Here is a 13468-nt window from a genome sequence, read left to right on the forward strand (position 1 = left end):
ATTCATAAAGGTTTTTCTTACAATAGTTCTAATAATTTTCACTGTTAAAATGATTTATAAAAACAGAAAAAGAAGAAATAAGAAAACGCAACATCTGGTTCAGAAAATCACTCTAGAAATAGAAGGTAACACGAAGCTAGCGCAGCCGCTATGATATATAGCTAGTAACTACTTTTAAATTAATTTGACTTTCAAAACGTTAAGGCATACAAGATGTATTTATTGCGTGTTGCTTCAATCCTGTTCATGTACACTGTTTTTAATAAAAAAATGTTCAGCTTTTCTCCTTGAAACACAATGAGCTGGATGAATTAATAGTCTAACTAGTGCTCTGCACAAGACCCTGCATTTCCCAGTGAGAACATTTCCTTTCATTCTTCTGTGGCAGGAAAGAAAAGAGGAAAGAGCCCTTTTGGAACACATGACATCATTATTATTTTTGACAAAAAAAATAAAAAATGCCCATAGCAACATACTCAGTGTGTTTTCTATGGGAAAGAAGATGCACCTCATTTCAATAACACAGCTGACAATGCCAAGACCTCTCTCTATGTGTGGTACCACAGAGGAGATTTATTATTACCAAGTCTGTTCAGTGAGGAAGAGCTCAGGCCGCTCAAGGAGAGATTCCAGGTTTCCTTTGCACTTTAATTGGATGTGTCAAGAGTATGAGATAAGTTGAACTGTATGCGGTTCCGTCATTCAGCTGTGCTTTTTATGTGGAAAAGAATTGGCTGTTGGATGTTTGGCCGTCAACTCTGATGCCTAATCTAGGTTGTGAAAAGGAGCTTTTATATGTAACTAGTCAGTAATGATGGGTTTCCATGCAGTCTAAATAAACCTGTGCTCACCTATGTCTAGCATGAGGTCAGGAAATAGATGGATGCTGGATGTTGAGGAGCAGCAAACTTCACAACTTTGGCAGTCTTCTTCTTCTTCTGCTCCTTCCTCTTGCACTAACTCTACCATCACTCCCATTTCCTCTGTTCCTGCATGTCAACGATCAAGTTGATGTTGATGCTCTCTTCCTGTCACGTCTTGCTGTTTGTCTGTCTATATCCAGGTTTTTTCAACCCCCCTTATCTCTTCCTACCCCCTCCTCCCACGCTCTTCCCATGCATGCTTGTGTTTTCACTGAGCAGCTCTTCTGTCACCATGCAACCTGAGACCCTGTCAAAGCCACCGGTGGGGGAACGTTGGACCTCAGGCTGCTGCTTGGTGCCAACACATGTGTACCCAGACTTTGGTGCCAAGTCTCTGTGTGACTTTCTGTTGGATGCCAAGGCATTTTGTTCTGCCTGTCACAATCAATTCAGGCATTATTACAAGGTTAAACACCAGTCACCTACAAGCAAGGGGTTTCTATTAGCTTCTTTTGCTTCACTTTGGTTCATTGTGGATGCCAATTATGATACAGTATAACAGAGTAAACTGATACTTTGTATATCATATTTTTGCCCCCCGATTGCAGCGCAAGAAGAACATGCTACTGCAGACAACAGAAAACTGACCCCTCTCATATTAATTAAATATTAACTATTAATTTAGAAATAGTATAACGCACATAACCTCCGGTTAAATGGAGAGATGTCCTTTTTACATTTTGGTTCTTGTACATAATAAACAAATGAGAGATAACTTAGTTAGCTTTAGTGATGCTGTTTGATGGATTTTGTTACCTTTGGATCATGTCAGGGTACGTGTTTCCCCTCTGTTTGCAGTGTTTGTGCTAAGCTAACCGGCTGCTGGCTGTAGCCTTATATTCAACACACAGATATGAGAGTCTTCTCATCGAACTCTCTGTCAGAAAGCAAATAAGTGTGTCACTCAAAACATCAAACTTTTACTTTTAATGAGACCACTGTGTTGCCACAGGGTGGAGTGCCAACTCAGAGCGCTCAGGCAAAAAAGAAAAACGCAGAGCTGTTGAACCTCACTCAGCTTTTGCTGCAATGCAACGCAACATCATTGGGCTACATAATGCATTGACCGATCAAATACATGCAATGCGCACATTCTTGGTACTGCAACATGAAGCGTACATTTCTACTGTTGACGTCGTGATTGTCGCGACGGAGGATAAAATTATTGTTGCTGTTCAGCGTCTGGCTTTACCTGCTGCTGGCATTTTGTCAGTGTCAGGCTGGGAAATAAAATACTTTGGCAGTCAGATCCTCTTTAGTACTGTGCGCATGTGTGCAGAGATGACTATTGAAAAACACACATACTAAGAAGAGATCTGGAGCACACTGTTATAGTGTGAGCTTTTACACATCATGTTTGTTTATTGAGCATTGATCTGATTGTGAATTTCACTTCTTTTTCACCGATGACATTGTAGTCGCACTTTGCCTCCTACCATCTTTAATTAGTTGGCTAAAGAGTTTGTGGATAATGCAAAGCGTCCTTGGGGAAAGTTGCCCAGTCTTGAAGGACAATAAGAAGGAAAAAAGAGAGAGAGAGCGGTCTTAGGTGTTGCTTGGGGAAAAGATTAGAATGGTAGTTTTTTGACCTGTGGGATCAGAGCCAAGCACCAGAGCCAAGCTACCTCAGAGTCTTGCATAGTGTAAAGTTTTTTTCTCTTTAAGTCTGTCCCTGTCTTAGGTTCACTTTCTCTTTTCCTCTCTAGTTCCCTAATAGTGTGATTGATTTTATTTTCCAGACCTAGAGATCTCAGGGGAAGATCAGTGTTAAGCCAGTGTATTTTTTTTTTTTTTTTTTTTTTTTTTTGACAAAGCGATAGTTTAAGTAGTTTTGACCTTGAAGAAAATCACGTACTTTCGACCTGTAATAAAGCACAATGTTATTCACATATTTATGTGATTATGAAACTGGAATCCACTTCATTACTTTATTACTATCCACTTCTATTAGAATATGCTTATGTCAATACAACTTCCTAAAACTGTAGTTGCAGTGCAGCAGATGAAATAATGTTTAAGGAATAGTTTTGCCAAAACTGTTTTCCAGTTAGTGCCCTAATTTTGCTTTCAGTGAAACAGTTAAATACATTAATGCACTAATGCAGTATGGCAGCATATAGCATCATCTATTTGTTCACTGCTACAGACCTATTTTTACGGGCCTGCAGTAGTAGAGGGGATTGCGAGGATGTTGTCACAGCACTTAGCCAGTATGGTCAGGTTGTGTTATGTGTTTTTTGTGTTTCCCTCTCTCTGTGTATGTTCATTTCTCATTCATGCGAGGGAACATTGAGTGGAGCATCTCCCAATTTTAACTGCTTTTAACCTTACATATACTGTTCAGGGAGTGGGTCACTTGTCGAAGGTGCTAGCTAGCAGAACAATTAGGATCCTGTGAGCGTTAAGTGATTTTCAGTTTTGTTTCTGAGCACTTAACGGAGAGTAAGGGCCTCCAAATGGGAGCACAGAGGCGATTTATTTGCAGCCTGAAACTCCTTAAAAGGCTACAGCTCTTTTATGTTTTAAATTAGACTGTGATATACTCAGTATGGTGTCAGTGGAGTGAACTATTGCCTTGGTGTAGGTGAGTAGAAAATCTATTATCTGCGTTGGAGTTTTTGATATGGTGGAGTGGGGCTACAGATGTTGATGGTGCATAATATCCATATTTATTCTGGGCATCATTTATCTGCATCAGCGGGAAACAAATCCAGGAGAGTGTGGTACATGAAAGATGACATTACCGTACTGTACAAGATGCAAGATTTCTCAAGATAATAAAATGCATGTGTGAACTGTACATTATAATGCACTTTTATGCATTTGTCTATGACAAGATGCAGCCATTAGTGTAAAATCTGCCATCAAATTACAGTTCCTAGGCTGGGGGAATCAGCCGAGTGTATCATAATCGTGTTTCACACAAAACCTCCCAAAACTCTTAGCCATAAAAGCTTGATATAAAAGCTTTAATGAGAAATCCTTTTCAAAGTAGAAATTGCTTTGTGTGTGATTAACATCCTCTATATCGCAGCACGGCACAGAGAATGGGTCATTCGTAGTGGACCCATGAGAAATACAGACTGTTCTGCCTGAGACAGCACAGCTTAGCAGCTGTTACACACTCTCAGTGGTGTTTATCTGATATGGTTAATGCCTGCAATATTGCTCACCATGCTAGCAGCCCATACAGGTGATATAAGATACAGATTATAGGGATTATTGATATTGCTCCTGAGCTAGTCTGCAGCATTTTAGGTTGCTGTTGTCCTGTATGTTCCATAGCCATGCAGGTGAAAGTCTGCTCTCTAAATCACATATGTGTTTCTACTAAACATAATAAACACATATTACCAGGCAATGCATGCACAGCAGCCTTTCAGAACTCTGGCAGGTCAGACACTGTAGGTTTCAGCACCGTATGACTAACAGCTTTATCAGTGAACAAAAGCTTTGCATTCATCAGTTCAAAAGGTCAGAGGTGTTTACATACTGGACACATGCATGCACACACATACACGCTGTATACACACATGCACATGAGAGGAAGTGTGTGTTCACAATAAATCCAGATGTGCCTTGGAAAATAACGTAAAGAGGAAGTGCATAATATGACATCACTGATAGAGGGGAAGTTTTTGCTGCAAGTTGAACTTGACAACATAGGGGCAACAGCATAATTAATTCACAGGCTGTGTGTGTAAACACTGAAGCCAGTGGGAACTTTGTTCTGTGGACAGAAATACAGTAACACGCTGTTGCTGATTTGTTTGAGAAACAAATCTGCAGAGAGGCAGATAAATGTGTTCTTTTGGAACAAAAACAGGAAATCTACAAGAAAATTGTAAAAAAAAATAATAAATAAATAATAATAATATTTCATATTCATATCTGTGAAATGTGTTTTACATGGCTTAACTGGTAAAAGTATAGAAAATCATACCAGTTTTATTTTTGCAGTTTAGATCATTGTTTAGTGGATTGTGATGTTTTGCTCCCCAAAGTAATTGTTGAGATCTGGGAACACAACGACATTAGTTTGACTGTATAAAAAACATGATCAGGCAAATGATCAGACAGCTGTAAACAACCATCTAAACCACTTTATTTGGAGTAAAACTGAAAGTAATCCTTAATTGCACTGTAAAATTGTGAATGCACAAACAGGGCAAATACAGTGGATCAAAGCTTAATTAGATGTCAGTCTGTAAACTGTGATAGATGTTTGATTTTAAAGATTCAGTGCGTAATATTTAGGAGGATCTATTGACAGAAATGCAATATACATAACTATATTTTCAATGGTGTATTAAGACCTTACATAATGAACCATTATGCTTTTATTAGTTTGAATGAGCTATTTCTATCTATATACACCGCGTCCCCTTTCATGGAAGTTGAAGAAGTAGCAATAGTTGTTGTTTGTTAAAAGTAAGAAGAGAAGAGAAAATAGGACAAATGGAGGACCCCACATATTATTTAGCACAAGAGCCGTCAGAGCGTGTCAGCCGCCATAGCTTCTCCCCTATGCACTTGCAAAGGGAGGAGTGAGCGGTGAGTGAGTCATTGGTTGCAGTTCGCATTCCCAGATCTCAGCAATTAATTTGGTGAGTACGATGTTATTGTCACCAGACCTACCAGACAATATGGCAGTACAGTGACCTGTGCAGCATGTAATGTCTGAGCTTTTTTGTAATCCTTTTACAGACTGCATTCAGAGACCACTGGCTTTATGACTTATGTATGCTGTGGTCAGCAGGTAGATAAAAGTAGGGCAGTACTGACATGCTGCAGACTACTCACGCTGGCCATAGCTATCAGTGAAATATCAAGTGCCTTACTGCTAGAAACCCAAAATCAGAGCTCTGATAAACTTCAAAGCACTTTGTTGTTTTACCACCCGGAGCCTGTCCAATAATTGACATCTCCTGCTCAATACCCAGCCTCCATGACGACTCGCTTTACACCGCATCAGCATCACTGACAGATTGCTCACCCTGATCCTTGTGTTAAAATGATACATCAGTGCCAAGTGAAAGTTTCCATCTCCAACATGTTTGCAAGGTAATGGGGTGGAGAATGACAGATTGTATGCTATTATCTTATTGGAGAATCATCGCAGCATCAGTGAAAGTGTAAAGAGAGGGTTTAATGACGTGAGACGTTTTTTAAGAGGAGGGAAAGAATGCTCCATGGGGTCTGGAGAGCTGATGGTCTGGGATGTGTGCAGTCAGTGGAGCGACAGCGTGCTATATTAAAGCAGTTGCCTTATGCGGCACAAGTGCTCCTTACAGTTCGAAGTGTAAAGTTGCCTGTGTGTCATCTTCTAGGATTTCAAAAAGGAGCAAACGTGTGGATAGGCGGGAATGTAGGAGAGCAGGAGATGATTCATGTTGATATGCACCAGTTGTTTAATGTTTTTTTTGCAGGAAGAAAGAAATGACGGCGTAAGACAAAAATAAAAAGAGATGGGAAGAAAAATGAAAGACAAAAAACATCTTTAATATTGTTTTTTTCTGCTGAGCTCTTAATTGCATATTTCCCCTGAAGACAAAAAAAAGTATGGCTGAACAATGAGGCTGCCCAGGGGAGTCACCATAGATTAATTGGACAGATAGGAACCCTCTGACATTAACATTTATGCATTTGTTTACTCTTTTTCAATGAATAATAATAGGCCACCTCCCTTGAAGATCCCTAGTCACTCATTAGTTCCGGTGTGTAGCTTGTTATGGATGGGAATATTGAAGCAGCAAAAGCAAAAAAAAACAGTTCATCTCAGTACCGGGCAGACATACAAAAACTATTTCTAGAGGTTGTTTAGAATACTTCTTTCTCACAAACTTTTAATGAAGATTTGATGCAACTGCACACACACTTGTTATCTGTGTGTCAGCTTTAGTATGCAGAAGAACATTAGAGAAGTGTAAACAGCCTTTTGTATTCTGTTTGGCACACATGCAAATAATCAATCTTTTGGGCAAATTGTGCAAACGATGCAATTTACTGTGTGATATGTTTTCAGTATTTTGTTCGTAGTGATTGATTTTGGAAGATGCATCGATCAAACAATTTTTCATGCATATTAGCTATACACCATTTTCAATGAGTTAATTCTTCTTCTCATATCACTCCACTATTTGAAGTATAAAGCTTAATAAATAAACTTTGTGAGATGTGTATTTCAGGTTTGACTCTTCCACTGGCACTGTTAGCAAGCTGAAAGATGTTGTTACCTATTTTGGGAAAACGCTATTTATTGAGGTCAGTTTGCTGTAAGCTTTGAGAACATTTTGAAAAAGCAATACTTTGCCATTGCTTCCTGTAGTTGATGACCCAGATTAACTATAGATCTTTCAGTTATTATTAGTATTTATCTGGTCAGCACCCTTTAGGTCAACTGATAGATTGCGTGTACCATGTATAAGTCCTTACTGCAGCAGCCTGGGTTCTAGTCCAGCCCGTGGCCCTTTGCTGTATGTCATCTCCTCTCTCTCCCACATTTGCTGTCTCTCTTAAGCTGTGCCTATCAAATAAAGGCAAAAAGTGGCAAAAAATAATAATAGTATAAAAAGTATTTTTCCAAGTAGTAATTAGTAATGATGCATGTGGAAAACTACACACATATTTTCCCTTAAGGACAATAATCCGAAAGCAGACAGCTTGCTCTGATATCATTATTTTGTATTGTAAAGAAGTATATTCAATAAATCAGCAACAGTATACATAATACACAAACAGGTTTTCCTTATTTTATTTTATTTTTTTCATCCACGCATTTACCACTCACAAGATACATAATACCATTAAGCAAAAGTGTAATAAATTAAAAGAAAATAAAAGAATGAAATCCAAATAATGAAATCAACAACAATAAACAAAACCATAAAATAATAATGCATTAAAATTGTTTGTTTAGTACTCTGCCCAACACAATTGTTGGCAATACAAATAGGCTCATTAGATTAAGTTCAAGAAGGTAAGTAACTCAACGTAAGCAATAATAGTAATACCATCTCTTATTATCTGTGGAACCTCTTAAAGCAAACCATTTCTAAATACAAAAAAAGACATGAAATTCTTAAAAGCCAAGAGCAGGGTGATGGTGGATTAGGACTTTTCCTTAGTGATTGAAGATAATCAGTACAAGATACCACAATAGATTGATCGAGCATGCTTTCATTGCTCTGCTATCAAGAGCGTATTTTTCTAACAGCTTTCCATATAAAGAGTTTATGGCTCACTACTTGTTTGTGGTAGTGATGTTGCCTCCAGGCATTTTGAGCTCGTACCATCATCGTCCGGTGCCCAGAAATATTCTGCGCTGCTGTGTTAGAGTAATAACGAATTCAAACACTCCTTTAGCCGCACATTTCACATTCACAACGGTCTAATGTTTAGCTGTGAAAGCATGGAGTATTAATTACAACAGCCTCAGTGGTGCAATATGTAGGGAGGATATAAACGCCAGAGGCTAATTTTGCACAAGATGGGCAGGTTGATCTCGCGTTATAACAGCTGGCCATACCCAGAGAGAAGTTAGATGACTGGATTCACGTACAGGGTTCATTCTTACAGTACAGTAGATGAGTGCATTTTCCCTCCCGCTGATTTGACAAACTATTCCCTTTAAAGGGTGTGGGGGGAATATGACATCATTCTCTTTGTACAGTTATGAGGAAAAATATGTTTAGTGTGGGAATCGTTTTGTGGTGTTAAATATTCCGGGCGTGTAGGCCAGCAGCTATGAAACACTTCATTCTTGGACAGCTTTGCAGCACCTTGCTGCCATTGCTGTGGTGGTTGCTATTTAGCTCACAACCGAGGGAAATAACCACATTGATATAGCTTCAGTCCACGTTGCAATGTTTCACGCCCACCTGACGTGGAAAAGCTTGGGTCTTGACACCACGGCATTTTTAATCCTTGTTTTGAACCTGTGGCCTTGCCTTTTTACTCAAATTTTTGTTATCAATTCTTAAGAATTTTTAAGACTTGATGGTAGTAAAAAGCAGTGCCAGTAACAAGCAATGGGGCAGTGAAATGAAGAAATATCTGGAAGCATAAAAGATAAGGTTACCTTCACCGTGCGAAAGAAAATAAAAGCCTGGAGATGTAAAGATGTGTCAAAGGGAGAAGCCATATCCACAGGAAAGAAATTACCTCCTGTGATCTGTGAGTTCTTGAGACTCTCACATACTAGAAAAATCTCTTAAAAACTGATGCACAATCCCACGCTATGGATACCTTCCTATATCTGAAGGCATTTATCTTATACAGTAATACAGTTACCTTTCACTGTGTGCTGTAAAGTGATCAGGAGAGTGGTACAATCCAATGTCAGTACCTGCAGTACATCAGCGTTATCAAAATGTTCCTTTTTAGATAGATGCTGTCTATTTCGCCACAGTGACTGACCATCAGAAGCCTCCTGTCAACACCTCTATATATATATATATATATATATATATATATATATATATATATATATATATATATATATATATATATATATATATATATATATATATATATATATATATCTATATATATATATAATTTATCTTTCATCTGGCCTACAGTCCTCATTGGTAACAGGTAAAGCAGTCATGAAGGAGATCTTATGGTCAGTGATGTAGCTCGAACAGGAAAATGTGATTTGAATATATTATCAGGCATTTCTGTTTTCACATGAATCCCTGTGATTTTATTCAGTTTAGAGACAGCCTCCCCTAGCTGTATCGCTATACCATGATTCATCATTCACAGCTGCTTTCTAGCACAGAGAGCCTTGTTTCTCCCTCTGTGGTTTGTTTTACTGATGCGATGACTTCATTCGCCTTGGGCACCGCATCACACATGAAGCTTTGAAGCCGGAGGTGAAGGACACAGACAGAGAATGTTGTTTGACTGAGTGTACCCTCTTGGTGATTGAACAGCAAAAATTCAGGTTTTCATTTGAAGCTGAACTGAATGTCTACTACAAAGCAAGTTATAATGTTCTTACTTGTCACTGTAGCTTATAAATTGACCACACATAGATTGAGTCATTGGTATATTTGTATCTGCAGGGCCATTATAAGTCTTTAATCTCTAAAAACAACTTGGTAGAAGTGACTGTTTGTCGTTTCACAATTTGGTTTTCTTCATTTCTTCTTATTTTGGGAAAAGTGTCGTCATCTGGACCTTTGTGAACTCACTCAGAATGATTTAAAAAGTGAACGAGCTGCTGTCTCTGTGACTTCTATCTAAGCAAAGAGGGATCTTGACTCATTAAGGAGCTATCTTTGCTTTGGTCAGTCAATATTTAAATAGGCTCGGCCCATCAGCCTGTTTGTTTGATATTGGTCTGCTGCCTGCTGGAGCGTTTATATTGGAAAATTTTAGTCTGCTCTCTCATTAGTGTGAGTTTTTAGACTCAGGTGCTCGGTCAGTTGGTCGGTCGGTCCACCATTTCGGTTCAGAAAGAAGAATCTTGACAAGTATAGGATGAATTGCCGTTAACGTTTGTACATACATTCATGGGCCTCTGAGGGTGTACCCTAATGACCGACTTTTCCTGTAGCACTGTAGTGAGGTTGGCATATTTGGTTTTGAGGGAAATATCTTATACACTATTGGATGGATTGCCATGAAATATTGTAGGCTACAGAAGTTCAGTGTCCCCAGGGAAGAATTGTAATCACTTTGGCGATCCTCTGACTATTGTATCTAGTGCCACCAGCTGATTTCCAGTTTTTTAGTGAAATATTTTCCACATTTTCTTGATGGACTGACTAGAATTTGGTGACAACATTCGTTATTCCCGGAGGATAAATCTATCTGACTAAGAAACTCCCCTGTCTTTTCCACTTGTGGTTCAGTGTGAAATGTCTCAACTATTTCATGGATTGCATGACTTTTTTTTGTTTTGTTTTTACACATATTCATGTTCCCCAGTGGATGTAATGTTATAACTTTGGTGTTTCCTTGACGTTTTATCGATCATCAGGTCAAATTTAAAATTCCTCCTCTATTTTGATTTCCGTCCAAATACCTAAAGATACATGTCACTGCCATCAGCCTCAACTGTACTTTATGTTTAGTGCTAATTAGAAAATGATAGCATGCTAACATGCTAAACTAAATGGTGAACATGGTAAACATACATACTAAACATTAGAGTGTCAACATTGTCATTGCAAGCATGTTAGCATGCTGATGTTAGCATTTAGCTGAAATACATTTAGCATTTAGCCTAAATATAGTCTCACAGAGCTGTGAGGCTTGACACCTTCAATTTCAGGGAGACTATTTGAGGAAAATATACAAAATATCACAAAAATATACTGGGAAGCCTGCTACCGAATTGAGAATGTAGTTAAAGTGATAAAAAGAAAACCCATGAGGAACAGATTAATTTTATGACTTGCTGTGTTTTCAAAAGCTACAGTTATATGACTGTTACCAGGAGAAGCACAAGTATACACGAGTAATCTTTTACAAAGCCAGAGAGGTAGAGTGAAGGAAGGCACTCCTCTAATTCTGCAGTTCAGGGCATTTTTCTGTTTTGCTCCCTGCACTCCTCCCAGCTTCATCTCTGTCTCTCCCTAGTTTTCTCTGGCTTTGTACACCCGCTGCAGCCAAGCCTAAGCTGAAGGGACATTGAGCTGTATGTAAATCAATTTGGAACGCGTCCGTATGTGGAAATAGAATTAGACTTGTCAACCACACCTCTTTAGTTCCTCCTCTCTTCTTCATCTCTCTCTCCTTCTGTAGTAGTCTGCTCTTTTTTAAGTTAAGCGTACAGTACCATAAGTAGCAGCTATAGGAAGGCTTAGGGTTAGGCTCGTGGGGTTGAGGGGATTAAAAGAAATCACTGAAGTTAGCAGTCTTCAAAGGAAGCAGAGAGACTGCAAGAGGAGCCATATTTCTCTCAAATGGTTTCATGCTCAAGGGGCTTTGTGTAATGGTGAATTATTACATGAGGCACGGAGACACATATATGTAAATGAGGCTTGGCGCTTTAAATTTGCACAGAATATTGTACTCTCTGGATGCCTGAGAAAAGGATGATATTAAAAACACTGATTCATGTAAACAACGGGTGACACATCCAGTTTCGGCTTCATCCATTATGCTTTTGTAGCGAGTCTGTGTCTGCTAGGTTTGATTTGTTCTTTTCAGATAAAACTCATCAAAACACGTCTTTTGGTTCAGCAACAACACTTGTATTTGCTATAAATTCCAGATATGAAAGAAAGTCATATCTGACAGGTTTGTTTTTTTATGCAGCATAGAAAGGAAGAGGGATTTTGTATGGTCCACTGTAATAAGTTTTTCTACTGTGTTCTTGTCTGTATGGTGCCTGCATTGTGCTAGTCAGAACTCTGGCCTTGCGTTGATTGTTGTGTAAGATATATGTCAACAATCCACTTGTGTCAAGAGATGGAAAGGGAACAGGAACATATGTTCATCTGAGACATCAGGGAGCAAAGGGTTGAAAGGTCAACAAAGAATCCCAACCATGAACTTAAGTGGGTTTTCCAAATAGTAAGTCATTCTCCTAAATATGGTCAAACAATATAATCGCAGACAACATACTTGGCTCTGAAGGAAAGTGTAGAAAGCTATTCATCTGGCTTTTAGAAACAATCAATTATTCATGCTGTAAATTAATTTTCAGAGAAATTTAATTAATTCTGTGGAGCAGTTTGTAAGAAGCTGAGTAAAAGAGACGGAAGATTATTTTTTAAGACAAATAACATAATTTTCCGCCTCCCTGATGTGCTATTAAAGAGCCCCTCATTCATCACAATTAACCTGGGCGACTATTAGTGAATCGTTAATTAGATGTTAGACTGTGTCTAATGAATCGCAACACACACTTAGGAGCATTGAATCAATGGTTATTTACTTGAGCAATTATAAGTTTATAGTTTAGCATTTCTGAAAAAGAAACATATGGTATATAATAACGAGCAGTAAAATATCAAAAAGACGCTACAACTGCAGTTTTAGAATAAATTTACAGTTTGAGGCTGATACCATCATTTTCCTCATGTGGGGTTAAAAAAGAAAGTAATTTTGCACATCCATCAGGAGCTCTACATTTCTGTTCCATTCATCCATTTCACCACCTGTCTCGTATGACATACTCGAGAAAGACTGAAAGCAGCACTTGGAGAATTCACACAGGGTTTCTGGGGAGAACTGGGACAATTTTCAGACCAATTCAAATTGCATTTGATTGGCTGCGTGGCCCTCTTGACAAAAATGGGATGATGGAGTTGGGTTGTTGTTGCTAAGAAAGGAGGTGTAATCACAAATATGGAAGTATTCTGGTATTCAGAGAGAAACTCGCTCTCCTCTATTGCCGCGGTTTACCAGAAAAACATGACCGACACGTCTTAGGTGCAGCGAGGATGACATTTTCTATCGGCTCTCAATGAAAATGTCAAATTCAAATGTTTTTTTGAATGCACTCAGGAGGAAGTAAAACCAAGGCCTTTTTTTAAAGGTTGGTAGCCATTTCCAATAGCTCAGATTTATTTCTGTGTACTGGG

At 38.6% G+C, this 13468-nt stretch overlaps 1 protein-coding gene across 2 annotated transcripts in view; it reads left to right on the plus strand.

The window, feature by feature from the left end:
* Positions 1 to 503: 503 nt before the first annotated feature.
* adam12b (ADAM metallopeptidase domain 12b) overlaps positions 504 to 13468 on the plus strand; it is a 61848-nt gene continuing 48883 nt past the window's right edge. For both annotated transcript variants that reach the window (XM_046070992.1, XM_046070993.1), the window contains exon 1: positions 504 to 633. In XM_046070992.1, coding sequence (XP_045926948.1) covers positions 533 to 633 — 101 coding nt within the window. In that variant the 5' untranslated portion in view covers positions 504 to 532. The remainder of the gene's footprint in view (positions 634 to 13468) is intronic.

This window comes from Micropterus dolomieu, linkage group LG15 (genome assembly GCF_021292245.1).
Source record: "Micropterus dolomieu isolate WLL.071019.BEF.003 ecotype Adirondacks linkage group LG15, ASM2129224v1, whole genome shotgun sequence".
NCBI classification, from domain to species: Eukaryota; Metazoa; Chordata; class Actinopteri; order Centrarchiformes; family Centrarchidae; genus Micropterus; species Micropterus dolomieu.